This window comes from Fukomys damarensis, unplaced genomic scaffold, assembly GCF_012274545.1.
Source record: "Fukomys damarensis isolate Sample0158 unplaced genomic scaffold, DMR_v1.0_HiC HiC_scaffold_30, whole genome shotgun sequence".
NCBI classification, from domain to species: domain Eukaryota; kingdom Metazoa; phylum Chordata; class Mammalia; order Rodentia; family Bathyergidae; genus Fukomys; species Fukomys damarensis.
The window spans coordinates 63,998,026-64,016,823 of record NW_022900942.1 but is presented as its reverse complement, the minus strand read 5'-3'; the positions used below and the strand labels follow the sequence as shown (position 1 = coordinate 64,016,823).

The 18,798-nt window shown below is 46.8% G+C and overlaps 1 protein-coding gene across 1 annotated transcript in view; it reads left to right on the top strand.

The window, feature by feature from the left end:
- Epb41l3 (erythrocyte membrane protein band 4.1 like 3) overlaps positions 1-9,777 on the top strand; it is a 138,527-nt gene extending 128,750 nt beyond the window's left edge. The window contains exons 18-24 of the mRNA XM_033757577.1: positions 4,253-4,375; positions 5,180-5,536; positions 6,617-6,748; positions 7,490-7,588; positions 8,001-8,081; positions 8,356-8,471; positions 9,608-9,777. Of these exons, the coding sequence (XP_033613468.1) occupies positions 4,253-4,375; positions 5,180-5,536; positions 6,617-6,748; positions 7,490-7,588; positions 8,001-8,081; positions 8,356-8,466 (903 nt within the window). The 3' untranslated portion in view covers positions 8,467-8,471; positions 9,608-9,777. The remainder of the gene's footprint in view (positions 1-4,252; positions 4,376-5,179; positions 5,537-6,616; positions 6,749-7,489; positions 7,589-8,000; positions 8,082-8,355; positions 8,472-9,607) is intronic.
- Positions 9,778-18,798: the final 9,021 nt, after the last annotated feature.

Below are 18,798 nucleotides of genomic sequence, written 5' to 3'. Positions count from 1 at the left end.
CCACATGCCATGTTTTATCTTTTTGAAGACCTTCCTTGAAAATTGAGGCAGAATAGTATTTTTTTTTCCTCCTTTGAAAATGATTTATTCATCTGTCATTATGAAGGGTCCTCTGAGATTGGCACAGTCAAAAGCTGACAGTGGGCCCTGTGGGAGGATACCATACACATCCCCCTCCCTGCAAGTGTGTTTTTCAGGCAGTTGATTCAATGTTGTACTTGCAGAGGGACATAGAAGCTGGAATGATAGACATTTCCATAAATCTACATTGTTTCTAATATATTTAAAGAATCCCATTCTTCCAGAAACTTTGAACTTTCCTTGATCACTTTTTAGACCTAATTTTCCAAAATACCTTCTGTTCCTGCTGTGTGGAATTACATGCTGTGCAGAGATAGGTTCAGTAGCTACTGTGTTACCCCCTTGAATTATGCTGACTTAATATAAAAGAAAGGAATAAAAAAGAATTTAAAAGTAAAATATTTCACAAGATCAAATATTTACTTCATTATTTCCAATTTTATAAGTTAAAGTATGGTTTGACCTACTTAATTTTCCACCAAGATATAATGAATTTAACTTCTAAAAATTATTCATAGCAGAGCATGAAAGGACTCACCTGTAATCTCTGCACTCTGAGAGGCTGAGGCAGGAAGATCCCAAGTTCACTGGGCAATTTAGCAACTTATGGAGACTGCCTCAAAATGAAAGAAAAAAAGGGGGGTCTGGGGATTTATCTAAGTGACTTCCATCCCCAGTAACACCAAAAATCAAACAAACAAAATTCCATTTTATAAAAGTTCATATTTTGAGTATTTTTTATTTGTGACACAATAAAGAAATGAATCTAATGTAACTAGGATTTATTCAAATTAGCAAGTAGTGAACCTTGTGTGTAGTTCACTACCTGTAACAGGCAGTGCATGAGCAGGTAACACAACCAAATACTAGACTTAGGGTGAGGAGTTATTCTTCACTTAAGTTCTTACCAAGTTTCTTCACATTTCCATCTGATAATCACTTTGACAGTCTCATGCACAGCTGTGACACAAACAGTGTTCACATCTGAAATTCTTTCTGTCACTCTTGTGTGTTTCATGTTTGTAGAAATAAAAAATGTTTGGTTCATGTAAGCACCCAGTGTCAGGAAATAATCTATTACTCTTTGGAATAACAATTTGATTTTGAGATGGCTTTCATACCATTTTTCAAATTAGTGAAAAATAATTTGCTTCTTCAAGAAAAATTTAATGAATGCTATGAGTATATACATATATACGTGTGTGTGTGTGTGTGTGTGTGTGTGTGTGTAAAAGGACTCTCTTCCTAACTTGCCTTTTTGGAAACTGTCTACTTCCTTTTCTCCAACCCAACCCCCTTTATTCAAACAGACCAAAGAAGAAACAGAGATTTCTGAAAAAGTTATATTTTTGCAGCAAGGAAGTTCTGCATTCCTTGAGTCTCAGGTAAAAAACAAACTTACAGGATTTCCCAAAAGGAACTATTCTTTCTGTGGGTCACTGACGTGTCTTTAGTTTTTATTTCCTTTTGAAATGTATCTGGTTTAAACTAAGGTAGGTATATCATTTTTGCTTAGATTCTGGGGAAGATAGAAAAGAATTTCCTTAATATTTTGGTTACATATCATCTCTTTATGACTTCTAGATGATTGGCTCTGCTTATTATGATTGAAACTATGATTTTGCTTTCTGATAATAATCTTACTGAAATTGTATACTGCCTGTTTTACCCAGGGAATGGTGCTAATTTAGGTGACCTTGATTGATTTTGAAAGTTCTGAATTTCTACTGGTTTTCTCAATAGCCGAGTATGACAAAGAAAATACAAGAACAAGATTCTGCTGGGTCTGTGACTACTTCTCATCAAATAATTTTCCAGAAAACTGTCCCATCGGCGCTAGAGGTTATTTTTTCATTCATTTAGTCCACACCCACATGTAGATCACCCTGTGATCATTTTTTATTCAGGTACATTTATGTCAAAATTCAAGTTTTCAGGCTGTGATCAGTATGAAAGTAGAGACATCTCCTAGCTTAAAATGAAAACCAAAGTGCTGCCTTACTCTTGGTCTGAATTCTCTTCCCGCTTTAGCCTGTTACCCATTGCATCATCCTAGGTTTCCCTAACTGCAAAAGTTTCTTTACATTTTACTTCTTCCACCTTGTTGGAGCTATTACCAAGGAAAGTAGAAGGGCCAACTTCTGAGACAGTGAACTCCAGTTGCAATTAAGATCAGAACAATGTACCCACCACTAAGGCTTATGTATGAAAGGATCCTTTGGGTGAGAAGTACTTCCTTGAAGTATTTCCTTGAACTTGGGCCCACTCAGTGTTAATGGATAGTTAAGTACAGCCATGGACTTGCTTTCTTGTATATGGAAGTGTGATTTACAAACACAGAAAATGGCACATACAGAAATACGTAGAACAGTGCCAAATTCTCTGTAGAAAATACCACTACAGCAAGCATCGTAGTATATTTAACATGGAAACTATTCTTCTGGGTCCATACACCTTAAGCTCAGTAACTTGCACGACTTTGGTGATGTGATCTCATCTTGAAATACAAAATAATCAGAAGTATACCATAAGGTCAAAGGCAGTCCTTGCAAATTGCACCACCAAAATGTGTTCCAATTTAAAGAAACGTCTGCATCTGAAGTTGCAGCTCTACCCTGCAGAAAGTACTTCAAGTTGAAGGCCATAGTTAGTACACTTCAGATGAGGAGAGACTGAGGCCATGATTACAAGATAAAACCACCAGGCCTGTGCAGACCCAACACAGACCTCTTACCCTGAAGTTCTTCCCCTGATTTTTTTAAAACAATGTTAATTAGTATACCTTTGCAGCGCATAATGATTACATGCAGCACGGGCAGTGGGGTACATGCACGTAACATCTCCATTCTTTTTATGTCCCCTTCCTTAAAGGAGTCACATTTTAGAAATGAGATACCATCAAAGTTTCTAATTTAGTTTTTGTATTCCAAATATAGGGCACAGAGGACTGGGTTATTGTAGACAAAATACCCACTGAGGTAGTTGATGGTGAATCGAGAAAGATTGTAACTTACAAGGTGGTGACCGTGAGCAGTAGAGCAGGTGACATCCCGGCAGACCTGCTGAAGTCCAGCATGATGGAGGTGCACACCTTCGAAGGCCTGGCCCGAGAGATGCAGCTGAGGGAAGAGAGCACACAGAAGCTGTACACCCTGGGGAAATCCTACGACACTGTGTCGGGAAGAGTCATTACGATGACAGGGAGAGGGAGGGATGGGGAGAGGGCACCCCAGCCTTCCACGCTGGACGCGCTCGAGAAGATGGACACAGGGGTGTCGGAGCCGGGGAAGGTCATCCCTGTCCTGGCAGAATTCGAGGTCCTGCAAGCCCTGGCTGATGAGACGTCCAGGAGAGGACCCGAGCTCCCAGTGCCGAAGCGGAAGCTGTCAGAATCCCTCACGCCCATCAAGGAAGCCGAGTCCCGTCTGCAGAGTCCAGAAGAGGACATGAAGAGGACCCCCACGCAGACGGGTGAGGTGGCCGCCCACCCACGCCCAGAAAGTGTGCGGTTCAGTAAAGCCCAGCAAGCTCCAGAGGGCGAGGTGTTAAAAGTGGGGCTCTTTGGTCCCCGGAGGAAGAGCCTGTCTGAGTGGAGATACTCCCAGGAGCCCGGCGTCACGGTGGCCACTGCTCACTATGTCCCCGAGTCGGCGGCGTCCCGAGTGGTGGTAACCAATGGCTGTCATTCGGTCACGGTTTACGATGCCAGCATGACGTTTCTCGAGGCAGTGCCCTTCCACCCTGAGCCTTCCCGTCTCTCTCGCTGCTTGGCTTTGGGTTGCGAGCAGCCAGCCCAGCTTTTTTATTTCTTTCATGGTTAAATCAATACCGCGGCCAGAATCCCCACTGTGACACTTTCCCGTTTCGTTTCCAGCTGTGCGTCCCCCAGGTGCGGTAGTGCTGCTGTGGCTTTGCAATGGAGGGGAAAAGATCTGCTTAAACCGGCTCCCCCTCAACCCTGACAACGCCGCTTTACCCACTGGGAGCTCACGGCCACCCCAGTTTGCTGTTTTAGTTCCCATTCTTTTCTGTTTCCAGTCTGTTCCTCGGATCCCTTCATTCCTCCTCCTCCCTCTTCCTCTGCCTACGATTTGCCTAAGGAGCTGTGAATGCCTGTGCGCCCCATGGTCTCCCTGACGTCCTGACTCTGTCTCTCTCTCTCTTCACTCAGACTAAGCAGCCTTCTGGAGAAAAGCTCATGGATGGCTCTGAAATCCTCAGTTTATTAGAGTCGGCGCGCAAGCCCACCGAGTTCATAGGCGGGGTGGCTTCCACTGCGCACAGCTGGGTGCAGGTGGCCCGTTACTTCCTTCCCTGCTTGCTGCATGTGCACGTCTGCCTCGCTCTCTGCCCCGCTCTCTGCCTCTGTGGCCGATGGCGGGTGTGTTTTGCGTTGCTTTGCCTTCAGGGCCTCACCGGTTGCCCACGGAATGTGTCTGTCGTGTGCCTTTGGCTCCATTTCAAGAATATACTCCATGGGCCGGGGGTTTAGCTCAGTGGTTCCGCTGCCTGCCTTGCAAGTGCAAGGTCCCGAGTTCGATCCCCGGTATCAAAACAAAACAAAGGCTGTACTCCACGTGTTCAAAAGGCAATCATGGTGAGAAAATTGGGTAGTGTTTAACTTTCAGAAGCATTAGATCTCCTCTCTTGCCTCTGAGAAAACAGCCAAAACTGATGTGAATGTGCTCGGATGTTTCCATATCCTCTTTGGTTTGTGGCTTTTGTGGGCGTCTTGGAGGAGCAGCATGGGTCCTCGTGTGTGGGCTGGCACGCACCAGAGCTGGTTTTCTGTCAGTCTTCACTCATCCTAGTGAGCGGTGGCTTCAGTTGTTTGCTTCTGTTTCTGTTTTGTTCAGTTTCTGAAGAGTCACTCTGACGCCTCTGTCTTTCTCATACAGAAGGTGGAAACCAAGACAGAGTCCAGCGAAGCAGAGACAGAGGTGAGCCCGCAGCACCAGCCGCTCGGCCCGGAGAAGGTGGTGCAGGAGGCGGTGCTGGTGGAGGAGAGCCGCGTGACGCAGATGCACGCGAGCGGTTCTGTTTCTGTTTTGTTCAGTTTCTGAAGAGTCACTCTGACGCCTCTGTCTTTCTCATACAGAAGGTGGAAACCAAGACAGAGTCCAGCGAAGCAGAGACAGAGGTGAGCCCGCAGCACCAGCCGCTCGGCCCGGAGAAGGTGGTGCAGGAGGCGGTGCTGGTGGAGGAGAGCCGCGTGACGCAGATGCACGCGAGCGGGGACGCTTCCCACACGGCGGGGACCGAGGCGGAGACTGCAGCGCAGTCCGCGAAGGAGGGCTCTGCGCTGGCCGTGGACACCAGCGCGGAGAGAGGGACAGAGGCCGCTAAGCCTGACCTAGGACAGGAAGACACAGCCACTGCCTCCCACAAACAAGAGGAGGACCGGGGAGCTGCCGTCCCCGTCTCTGAAACTCCGGAGCCAAAGGCCCAGTTCGAGGTAAGGAGGCCGCAGTGCTGTACCAGTGGGCGATGTGCTGGAAGGAGACGGCGTGGCTCGATTTCACTGCCCACCTGCCCTGTGTGTAGTTTGTTTTTCCACTTCCTTCCATCTTGCATGGCGGTTGGGTTTCCCCTGTGTGGTGTTCAGCTCTAGGGCACCATGGACATCTGTCGATTATTAATAACCTGCAACTCCAGGAAGTGACTTCTGTCACTGAAATCATCCTTCTTGTCAGTGACCCAGAGGGAGAAATGGTTGGCCAAGATGTTAGAAAATTTGATAGATGTATTTCTCGTCAATATACTCATCCAGAAGAAAGACCAAAATTACATTTGCCCAGGTTCCAAGTGCCAAGAAGTTATTTTTTATTCTTTTTTATTAGAGTCCTAAGATAAGTGGGGAGCACTGATGTCTTAATACTTTGTTCTGTCTTTCGAAACTATTAGATGTCTTATTTAGTTTTTTTCTTGTTTGTTTGTAAGGGCTGGGAATTTAGCTCACTGGTTCTACTGCCTCCCTCACAAGCACAGGGTTCCAAGTTCAATCCCAGGTACCAAAACAAAACAAAAACAACTAAGTGTTTGTTTTAGTGCCGGGGATCGAACTCGGGACCTTGTGCTTTCAAGTCAAGCATGGACACCACTGAGCTAAATCCCCAGCCCTTAGATGTCTTATTTAAAGTTTTGATTCTAAAATTAGTATATGAGATGGAAGAGTGGGACATAAAGACAATGGTTGTTTTTTTGTTTCTTTTTTTTTTCTTTTGGTACCAGGGATAGAACTGAGGACCTTGTGCTTGTGAGCCAGACACGAGCACCACTGAGCTAAATCTCCAGCCCTCTAAATGTTTTCTTTATCTGGAGTGTTCTGTATTACAAACATCATGGACTTGGAGGAGACTGAAATATATTTGTCATGTGTCTCATTACCCGAGTCCCAGTGTAATACTTAGACACTTGTTTCATCTTAACTTGTGCTTACGTCAAGTACTACAGTACCAAAGCATGCCAAAGCAGAGAGGAGAAACCCAGGACTGTTCAGACTAACTGCCACTCTGCCCACTTGTCTCCTGCACAGTCATCAGCCATGCAGACGGAAACCGTCAGTTTTGGCAGTGTTTCTCCAGGAGGTGTCAGACTAGAAATTTCTACCAAGGAAGTGCCAGTGGTTCACACAGAGACAAAAACCATCACATACGAATCATCCCAGGTAAGACAGTCTGTGAGGACCACTCCTTGTTGGGCATTTCCTTCTAAAGCTACAATATCTGATGGGTGAGACTTCCGGCACGGGTCCCGCACCCAGACCATGTCCGTCAGTAAGAACTGTGATCGTGTTTCTGACATGGCAAGCAGGGGACTTCACCAGATCTTAACATGTGGGAAAAACATAGAAAAGGCCTCAGAACTGAGCCCAGTGACCACCGCAACGAGGGCGCGTCCCTGCCATTGTCTGCTGCTCACAATTCCAAAGCACCTGTGTGTTAGTGCAAGGACGGTCAGCTCAGCGCTGCTCAGCTCCTGCACATCCCAGTAGCTCCCAGACCCGACGGCACAGTGCTCGCCGAGGCAGGCGTCCTCCCTCCTCCTCGTTTCTGGGTCGGCGTCCTGGACCTAGTGAATGACCCGACCTGCAGGCGCTCAGGACTCTGGCAGCCCTTGCTTGCGGCCTGCACTCTTCCTCCTGTGCTATTTAAATCATTGCACAACATGCTGTAAATGCTGTGTGAACAGCTGTTGCTCTGTGACTCAGGAGGAAGGAGAGGTGGAAAGAAGGCCTCACCTGTTCGTTAGCGACTCCAGTTCCCCTGAATATGTTCAGTGTGCAGGTAGCCGCGTCCTCAGAGGTAGGCGGTGCCCACGGCTATGGAGGGCTCGGCTGCACCTCAGACGCGGCTCAGCAGGCTTCTGCGGGCTGTGTAGACAGGGCTGTGTGTCTCCGCTTGCTCAGGTCGATCCCGGAGCCGATCTGGAGCCAGGCGTGCTGATGAGCGCCCAGACAATCACCTCGGAAACCACCAGCACCACCACCACCACGCACATCACCAAAGTAAGCAGGTGGAGCCGGGGAGGCACCCACGAGAGCTCCTGATCGACGGGGCAGTGACTTGATGTTTGGGGTGCCAGGCATGTTCCCTGCAAAGGGGGCTCTTCCAGCTTCCATATTTATGATGCGGTTGCCCCATGCACCAGCTTCTGCTCACACCCTGCACTCAGTGCCCCCTCTGCTGCTGGGCACAAGGCAGGCCTTCCGGAAACCCTGGCTGCCCAAGCCCAAAGGGCTCCTCTGTCTCCTCGTTTCTGGAATCACATTTGCTCCGTAACTGCAGCGGTCCGCTATTTCAGCTCTGGAAGACTGAGTGTGGACGCTGCCTAGAGCTGTCCCCCTCCCTGCCACCCCTCCCCGGCGATGGTTCGCTCCTGCCGGTGAGTAATTCCTGCCGTCTCCTTGTCTCCTCCAGACTGTGAAGGGAGGCATCTCAGAGACCAGGATTGAGAAGAGAATAGTCATCACTGGAGACGCCGACATTGACCACGACCAGGTAGTGTTGTCAGGCGGCCCGAGTTCCCTTGGCGGACACAGGCGCAGCCATGCTGGCCCCGCAGTGCCCCAGGCTCTTCCTCCAGCCCAGCATGTATCCTAAGAAATTTTCGGAATTCACTTTCCCATATGTGACTCTCGGTTCCTTTTGTAATTGCTGTACCTCGTGTGTAAATGATGGATACAGATTTAGCTCATAAGTCTCCACTTCGCTGCCGCTCATACACGTCCCACCTCCTTTTTGTTTTTGCCCTTCTGTGATTTCCCGGGGACAGGCGCTGGCTCAGGCAATTAAAGAAGCCAAAGAGCAGCACCCTGACATGTCAGTGACCAAAGTAGTGGTCCATAAAGAGACCGAGATCACGCCGGAAGATGGAGAGGACTGACCGAGGTAAGAGCACCTCTGACCACTGGCCTGCCGGCTGGCATGTGGCATGGGCCGGTTCCCTCTCTTCCCTCGCCTGCTCCCTCCTCTCCTTTTCTCCCTCACTGGCATTTGTGGGGCTGGTTCCTGAGAGGATGGAGAACTGGACACCAGTCCGCCTCAGACTGTAAGGCTCCAGCTCGCAGTGCTTTGCATCTACCGCCCGTGAGAGGGGAAAGGAAAAGCAGTCACTGCTTGAGCAGTCTCACCACTGTTGTCTTCTAACCTGCACACTGCACTCTCTTCATTAACCGAATCTGAAATATCAGATCTGACTTCACTTGCCCTGTGGCTTAATCAGAACTAATGCAGTTTTGTTCTAAGAGGTGCAAGTTGTTTGTTCCAAGTAAAGGGGAATTAAGTAGACCCCTTTTTCCTTTTGATAACAACGTCCTCCAAAGCTTGCTCTTCAACTGTTTGGTCACAGCCTGCTTATGATTGGGGGGTGTTTTTCTTGTCTTTAATTTGAAACCTGAGCACACTCTTCCTTTTTGGATGCCATCTACTTCCTGTGTTCTGTATGATGACTTGTACTATTGTCTCTGGGGAGAGGCAGATGTGCAACCGTGTGTCCTGTTTTCCTCCAAAAACCGCATGCCTCGCCATACACTGTGCAACCACCTCCTGAACACACCACGTCTCTGAGTGCACAGACTCGTCATGCGTGCTGACCTACTGTGCAGGACTCATGGGTTGTGAGCATCCCTTAGAGAGCTCTGAATGCTGGATGCAACAGCCGAGCCTCCTGTGTGTTTATGGGACAAAACACTGCAGAGGTGTAATGAACCAGCTCTCTACAACGGGTTCAGAAACCTTAAGGTTGATGAGTAGCGCCACTTGGAGAAAACAAATTTTAAAGTCACTTCTATTCAATGAGTAATGTATCGGGGAAAATGGGAAGCAAACAGATTTCAGCCGCAGCCACTTGGGTGATTGTCATCACTATGAGAAAGCACATCACAGACAGTGACACAGGCTGCAGCATTAGGGTGTCTTTGCAGAAAGAGCATTTTCGCCTGCAAGTGACTTCCCCTGGGACCCTGACCTGAGCAGAATTCACAGCTATTTTCAAATGAGTAACTAATCCAACCTCTTTTCTACAGGAATAACGTAGCTTGCACATGAATCCAGTATTTGCGAGCCATTAGGAAAACCAGAGCCTCTAAGGAGTTGCCACTTCTAACCCCGCTGACTGTATCTGTCCATGGAGCATCCCAATCCAGAAGAATTGGCCTTGACCATCCGCAAAGACCCTGGCAGAGAGATCTTCCCCAATAAAGCAATCTGAATCAGCATCACTAAACTGATAGTGCATGAAGCAACGATAAAATTACAGATGAGCAGCATTTTTACTTTTCACAAAATGTCTCCGTTTTCCACTGTACCTGCACGCTCACCACCAACAATATAAACTGTGATCTCATGTAACACATCAACAGTTCATGCCTTTCATAGTTTATTATTATTAAAGTCTCAACAAAATTGCAATTTCTTAGGTGACAGACCTTTTGTTTACAGATGCAGGAAGATGACCGTGCAATGCTAGAGGCTGTCTAGGTCTGGTGTGTCCGATTTATCCCATATTAGATGTGCCAATAACCAAGTCTATTCAGTAAACAACTTGAATCTTGTTCTTGTTTCATCTGGTTGTTTTATTCTCACCCACAAATGGTAGAGACTCTCTGACCCTCTGGAAATATTTAATGCTTACACTCTTGCTTTGTGTACCTAATTTAATCCTTCAAAAGGTAGAACTGATTTTAGCACATTCACGTGATCTCTTCCTCGTTGTTTGCTCTGGTCCGCACTCAATCTGGAAAGCTACCCAGAGTTCTCTAACAAGTCTCAAATATGTAAATTGTCATTGTTTTGGGAAGAGAACCTGTGCTTTTGTTAGTTTATAATATTAAGAAATTTCACTCCCAGAAAACCCAGTAGGTTCTGTTGCTGAGTTCTCTTTCCTTGTATATGTTTCATTGATTTTCTTTTCTTCTTTTACTTGAAAAGGAGTTTTATTTCCAAATATGGTCCATATTTACAATCTAGTTCAGAGCCAAGCCTTAAACTGTACAGACTTTCCACTGTAATTAAAACTATTTAGTGTTTAGTTATAAATAGCCTTCAGAAAGATATATTCTCCATTACACTGTCAACTGCATTACACCCTGTGGTGAATGATGTTTCTGCATAGCAAAATAAAAATGACAAATGCATTGAAAACTCTTAATTTTCCATGTTCAGTAATTTCAGTACTGAGTGTGTTTAGCAATAAGGTAATGTGTGACATCAGAGGCCCATTCACTCCTTTGTCTGCACTGTATTAAAACCCTGTGTGTTCGGACTGAAACCCAAGTGTGTGCAATGTACTGTGCGTAGACCTTTCAAGTGGTTGGCAGTATGAGCAAAATGTCTTTATATAAAGTGCTTGGCTGCCTGCAATGGTTTCAAAGATGACCTCGTAGAATATCATTTTCAAATTTTCATTTTGTTGATAAGTCAAGAGGCTCTGTGTTGCTGCATGCTGTTTATCTACCAGAGAGCCACCTCTCTTTGGAACATCAGCCTCCACAGAGCCCACTACAAAGGCCCGATCCACAGCCTGATTGTGTCTACTGCTCAGCTTGTCCTTAAGCATCATTTTCATTGCTTGTGGTCAATCAAGACTTTTTTGAAGAGTAATACTTCATTTAGGCCTATTTATATGAGTACACCTCAAACTTTAATTTGGGTCCACACTGTACCCTTATTTGCTGTTCTCTGATCTTGGTAATAAGTACTCTTTTCTTTCCATGAAATTATACTTTTATCAAGAGTCACGTTTCAACCTGCTGTTCTTTCTTTATGATGCTCTTCACCTGGGTTGCAAAGCCTGTCCAAAATAGGTGCTTGTGACAACAGTACAGTACCCTCCTCCTGGTACCAAATCTGTTTTGTTTTTTTATCATTATAGAAAAATTATCCAAAAAAAAAAACAGTAGCAGTTGCACATGTAGCACAAGTATTGTCTCCTGGAGTCAGGGCATAGAGTGGCAGGGCTCTTAGAGATTGCATTCGGTGTCACCTGGGGCTGAATCTCATCCAGAAGCCACACGGTGGGACCCTTTGCAAATTTCCTTGGGGTGTTAGAAGAATTTATTTCCTGGTGGCCTTGGGGCTCATGCCAGTTGCTTCTTCAAAGCTAGCAATGAGGAGGAAACACCAGCAGATGTGGCCAGATGGTGTCTTACACGACACAGCGCAGCCAGGGGAGTGGCTTCCTATCACCTTGCTGTGATGTACTGATTAGCAAGTCAGGCCTGTGCCTGTAGCATCACCCATATTTGAAATTTGGACTTAGAGATTAGTCCATTCCTAACATTCCCTAATCCAGTAGTTTTCAAGCTGGAGTTCACTGACTCATAAACTATTAATTGCTCAGGCAGCTCTGTTTCCATTTGCCACGAGTCCTGTAAGTATGCAAAGGCACTTAAAATATTGTAATTCAGAAACCAAAGAATTCTACTAGAGATAAGCATCCTTCACAGAAAACCATCCTGAGGTGTCCCAAGGTTCAAGTCGAGCCTGGTAAGAAAACAAGAATATAAGGTTCTCCTGAATGAGCAAATAAAAACCAAATTACAAACCTAAAGGCATATGGCTGGACCACACTACTGATACCTGTAATTTCATCCTAATGACACGAGAATTTGCAGAAACATCAGTTACAGTCTCAACAAGCCTTTTAAAAAGTTCTGCATTTTCTCTGCACTCTTCTAAAGTGCACTGCAGAGCTCGGCAAAAAGACTGAGATGCCCAAACGTGTGCTGCTGCAGGAGAGAAAGGCGGGCACTCCTTGGGGCATGTGGCTTTGGCCTTGCTTCTCTCTCCCAGCTGAGCTTCTTGATCGCTGCACTCATTCCCTGCAGACTTCACAGGGCTGCCCTGTCCTGCTGCTTAGGCTCAATGCTTGGATCTTGCCCCTGGGTGATGCTCAACCCATTCTTCTAAACGAATATAATCCACTTCCTTATATCAGCTTCTCTCTGGAACATCTATTGCTCCGTTATTCCAGTCAGCATGAACTCTAGCTATTTTTTAAGTACACGGAATCTAGAACTTGAATCCAAAATCGTCTAACTTCCAAACTATGGTTGTACATTCTCTGCATTAAATCCCCCCCGCCTCTCTCACTATGCCAGCCAGTGGAAGAAATGCCAGTGCCCGCCGTAGCTTACATGGAGACAGCCTTGTATTTCAACGCGCACTTACTCATGAAGCAAACCTGGATGGCTCCATTTAAAAAAAAAAAAAAAAACATTTTTGTGGCAGGTCATTGGTGCATGTAAAATTGTGCTCTCAGAAGTGACATTTTGACAAATAGTTTCTTAGAGCGTTTAGCTCTGCAGAAAAGAGGATGAGGAGCAGATCTTCCTCCACAGCTGTGGATATTAACACACGTGTGTTACACACTTGGCAGCAGAAAGCCTGGCACTGGGGGACGTTGGTGTGCCCCACCCCAGCCATCTGTCCCTTGTTGCCCATCCCAGAATGCCTTCCACCTGTGCTTGCCACCATGGAATTACAGGACACTGAAGATGTCCAAGAGACAAGTCTAGCTAGGAGTAAGAACTTGTTTTTACCCGCGTCCTGTTCATCCTGTCAGATAAGACAAACCTGGAGACGTTCACGTGCTGCCTGCCTCGATGGTCCCTTCCCCAGCCTGCCAGTGGTGTGTCCTCACTTCCTCTTTGACGTAGCCACGGCACCATGTCCAGACTTTGTGGCCTGCTGACAGCAGCCCACAGGGTCCCAGCCCCTTAGGCTGTCAAGGTCTCTGCAGGTTTAAAGTCTCATCTTGTCACTCCTATCAGGCCAGGGATTTAGCTCAGTGGTGCTGCTCCCTGCCTCACAGGGGCAAGGTCCCGAGTTCGATCCCCAGTACCAAAAAAAAATCTTGTCATTCCTAGCTTAACATGGTGTTTGGCTTCCCACTGCTCTCAGTAGGAAGTCCTGAATTCTTCAGACTGGGTCTGTAGCCCTCCATGGTCTGGCTCCTGGCCATTTGCCCAAACGTGATCACCACTCCAGTTCCTTCTTTCCCTGCTGAAACACTGTTAAAAGCTGGCACTGTCCCCGGCCGTTTCACCAGGTGCCCAATTTTACCTTCGATCTGAGCCCACATGAGCCTTTCTGGGCTTTACCCATCTGCCTTTCCTGCTGTACACTCGCAAAACAGCATCTCCTAATAGCATGTGTCTTTTGCACCATGCAGTTGTCTGCTCAGTCCCTTGAATGGGTCTTCTGGAACTCGTGTCTTCCAGATGGCGGCCCCCCTCAGGCCAGTGCCTGGATTTCAAGAGTGACACTCAATCTGTGCATGAGTGGATGGACATTCTGACAGAGCTTTCTTGGCTAACGTCAATCCACATCAGCCATATTTTTTTCCCGGAAGCCCAAAAGTGGTCCGGATGGAGTGTTTCCCCTAGAAGAGTATTTCCTGCAGGAGTCTGCCGCTCCTGGTCCCTCTGTGCGGTGTGACCGCTGTTCCTGCACACTCACTGACCGGAAAGTGCTCTTCAGCCCTGCGTCTTGGGGGAGACAGGGAGATTTGACTCCCTGTGGGGACGATCACACACCTGCTGCCCAGCCTCAGGTTCAGGTCTGATTCTCGAAAGCCTGTGCGCATGGAGGTCGTCCTGAGCACGGTGCTGCCCGGGGAGAGCCAGGTGGGAATCATCACCACATGCAACACACATGGGCAGCAGGAAGCCCACCCTTGAGTGGCGCCTTTCCTGAGGACACGCATCCCTCGGTCTGGACGTGAGCAAGTAGCACAGGTTGGAGCTTCTGGGTTCTTTTTCTTCCTTTGTTTCCTTCATGCCTGCCCTTTCCTGCCCATGCTGTTGTTTTGTGTCTTCATCCTCTCTCGTCTGGACCGCTGCACTCACTGCCCACTGGCTATCCCTTCTGTCCTCCCACCACCACCACCCCTCAGCCCTTTAGCATGCTCACTTCCCTGACTGATTTTAAAGCATCATCATGGCACAACCAAAAAGGCTCTATTCTTATACTTAAACTTGACACCATAGATCATGCTAGCCCCCAGCTTTCTATCTTTTACATAATTCTACAATACCAATTTCATACTTCCACCGGCGTGGCCAACACACCAGTATCACAGCACTGTGACCCAGGTGACAGAAGCAGCCCAAATGTCCACCAACAGCCAAGTCAATTGCAATATTTGTGTACAATGGAATATCAGTTAGGCATAAAAAGGAATGGAGTTCTGATACATGCTAGGAGATAGACAACTCTTGAAAATAAGCGAAAGAAGCCAGACACAGAAAGAAAAACACAATATGGTTCCACTTGTCCAAGGTGCCTGGTGTAGCCTAGAAGTGGAAAGTAGAATGGTGTCTGAGAGGGTGGGAGGAGTAATAGGGGAGTCTCCGCTTAGCTGCTCACTCAGGCAAACGTTTTGGAAATAGGCTGCAGTGCTGGTTATGCAACGCTGTGAGTAGACTAATGCCACTGAAGAGTGTAACAGACTTCCTGTTACAGTACATCATACTGCAATGAAGAGAATCCACTGGGCATTCCGATAAAGCTCCCGCTAAGGAGATCAGGGCCAAGCAGCCCGCTGTGTGCTCTCCAGTTCCAGCCAGAGTCGTCTTCTTCTGCTCTTCGTCCTGAGCAGGCACCCGAGGAAAGCCGCTACTGCAGAAGACGCAATGAAGAGGAAGAAAGAGACTGCGCAAGTAGAAAGAGGCAGAACCACAGCCCCTATCACACATGTACCCCAATAAATGGCCAACACTAGGGAGGAGCGGCGAAAACAGACAAGTGCTTTCACAAACTGCAGCATCACAGCAGAAGCAAGAAAATCAGCAGGATAGGAATTTGGGGAAATCTTAAGAGTGGAGCACAAAATGAAAAGAGGCGGGAAAAATGTGAGACCATGACAGTGCCTGGACATGCATCATCCGGATCACTGGATTAATCCAGTGAGGATGAAGACGCAAAACAACAGCATGTGCAGACAGTGGACTAATCATCTCTGCAGCCCATGGGCATTTCTCAACTTTGGGGTTGTTTTCAGGTGGTCGTAGGACCCCACCTTTGTGCTGCCTGTCTGTCCTAGCTGTCCAAATGATACGTGTTTGGGGAAATATATGTTAGTGGCAAAAACCGAAATAAAATCAAAGAAGTGGTTAACACAAAACCAGTATGGAGCTTACTTCCGGGAGGCTGGGATGGAAAGGACAGAGACAATCCATGATTTGATTCCTGTTCTCTAACCTCTGTGCACACATTTTTACACTCCCTGTTGTGCAATTTCAAATGTAAGCATTTTAAAAGCACTTTATCATCTTTTTATTTTGATGAGAAGAAATAGGTAGTCAATTAAAGGACCTTGGTCTAGGAAGCAGGTCCTGGTGATCACAGAAAAGCAGCACTAACTAGATTTGTGACCTTGAGCACCGAGCTGGCTTCATCTCTCTGGGTCTCGATTCACTAATTTATAAAACGAAGTTGTTGATTGACTGAGTCCCAAATGCCGTTTGAATTCTCGGTTCAGTGATGTCGGCTGAACTGTAGCCTCTTGCAAGAGGCCCTTTCTCCCTGACTCTCTCCCCACAAGGCTACTGGCGATGAAAGGTCAGTTCAAGGGTGCTTCGGGGTCATGGAGTTCAAGATTCCCATAAGGGCAGTCATTTGAACTTGCCTTTACTCTCCCGAAATATTGTTACAATCTGAAAATGGAATGGAAAAGGGTTTCTGCATGTACACACGACCACACACACACTTGCATACATGCATGCACAACATACACACACACACACACACCCTCAAATTTCTCTGAGATAAATGTAATCCAAAGACATTGGCTATTTCTTTATGAGAAGCTTAAGGAAGAGCTTATCTGCCAAGATGGTACCTGGGTCCCTAAAGCACTGTACACCACACTTTAAGGAGAAGCCAGAATATTTTCCAGCTGATTTTCAAGTTCACTTATTCCCCTAGAGTCACACTGAAATCTCAATGGTCACCAAGGCAAAGAATGCCGAAGAAACTCACATGATAATGCAGTACAGTTGCCCAACAACTGTTCAGCCAGAACAATTTTAATTCTGCACTTTAGTGAGGACACAAAGCAAAAGACACCTAAATACACAACAGGTGAGAGGGAAGCTGGTGATTTGGAGAAGGACTGATGGAGATGTGTTGTCTCAAAGACTTAAAAAGTTTCTGAATTGTTCCTGAAGAAGATAGAGAAGAATCAGTGTACCAGGGTGGCTGGCTCAGTGCTACTTGTGAAAACCAAAAAGAGTAACTAGTCCAACTATTCAGCCAACTGGGAAAGCTACAAATTATGACTTCTACATAATATACAGTGCAACCACCAAAAAACTAAGAATAACCCTAATATGTCAGTGGATGAAATCGTCCTAACCGTACTGATTAGGTAAATATTCCTATCTGTCCACAGAGAATTCAAAGGATACCAAAGTGGTAGCAATGATTTGCCCCCCCTAAGGAAAAACACAAAGTGATTTTGTACTGTCCTGCTTTTCCAAAGTTTCTACCACTATTTTTTTAAAGTTGGTCACAAAATAATACCAATAATTTTCTCTGGGAACTGATAATGGGAGGAGGGAGAGAGAGATATCGGTGAGAAGGAATTTGAAAAACTGACCTTTTCCTGGGACTTCAACGCCTTTGCTGCCATCTCCACAAATTGCAAAAGCCTCTGTTCACTGCTGACTCCGGGGACCTCCTCATCAGGGTGGTGACAGACGCGATTCTGCTACCACGATGAAGTTATTCATAGTAACACTCAGCGCCAGGTCTTTCCAGACGAATGAGCTGCTCCGTGGTTGCACATTAGCTGTGTGGGCCCTGTGTTTGCTTCTTGAGGGTGCTATTTGTATACTGCGAAAGGAACTGGCAGTGTCATCTCCGTGCAATTGAAAGCTGTGCTGCTCTGGCTGGCTTAGCCCTTACTTCCCTGTGCAGGAAGCTGTCCATCACGAGCCCGATCTCTGTGGACGCAAGACCCCAGAAATGCAGGAAAGGGGCTCCAAACCTGTGCCTCCAAACCTGCACGTTGTCCCTGTGACCTAAAAGCCTCAGTTTACTCATGGTAACAAGGGAACCGTAACTGACCTCGGAGGGGCTGTGATGGAAACCCTCCGGGGAGAGGAGAAAGTGTGCATCAGCCTGCTTTAAGAGCTTACTTTTTACCTTCTTCTCCCTTCCCCAAGTTTAAGTCATTTTATGAGCAAAGAGGTACATGGTAGGAAACAGGGAGTTAGGCTTTGTGCAGATGGGAAGAGAAGTCAGGGATGGAGGGAGGGAAGGCGAGGCAGAAAGGACTAAGATCCGATACATGTAAGTGTCACCTCCCTACCGTCTACCTATCCAGTGGGTGTCACAAACATGTATGTAGCAATATACATAAGCAAATGTGTTAGACTCCACTGGTATATCTCAGGAGTAAGCCATCCGCCCATCTGAGGAAAAAAAATAGTAGTCTTGGACTTGGAGAAATTCAATTCAGAAACAGCAACATCTTCTCTTTCTGATATAATTCAAGCGACCTGAATGACTGGATCTAGGATCCTTCCTTGTACTGAAGTAACTTTTTACTTTTTAGAGAAACAAAACAGAAATGTATGGTTGCCCCTACATGCTTTTCTATGGTTAGGATTTAATTTTGTCAAGGAAAGAGCGAATCCAAAGTGGCCACATTAAGCATGAGGTGGACGTGTCCAAAACCCGGGTGAGCGGGATCCGGCAACTATGGCCCAGCCTGCTGGATAAGCAGCCATCTGCGAGGCGCACACACATTTGCACATAACTAGGTAGCTAACAGGCAGGCGGCATCTGTGGATTGGCTGTGACTTTCTACACAGAGACTGATACTTGCATGCATGCCTTCTGTAGGACCATCAGAGAGCACAGGAACTCACAGTGCTTCAAGATTTCATAGGGCAGTTAGGGGATTTCCCGGGGGACAAAGAAAGAAGGAGCTGCACCTGGATCCACCTAGGATTTGTAAAATAGCTGAATCCTGATGCTCACTACTGAGGTTGGGAGCCCATTGGTGGGGGCAGGCAGATTGTGGTGCAGACCCTGTAAAGGATCACGGGCCTGGGAAGCGGCTCTGGGACCTGAGCCCCAGGATCACCAGCGAGGCTTGTGCAATTCCCGGGTCCCCTCAGGGCCTGGGGATGAGCTTTTCCATCAAGGTCTCAGGTGCTGTGGGTGCCGCTGCCGTGGTGCCCACACTCTGAGAACCGCTGCTGAC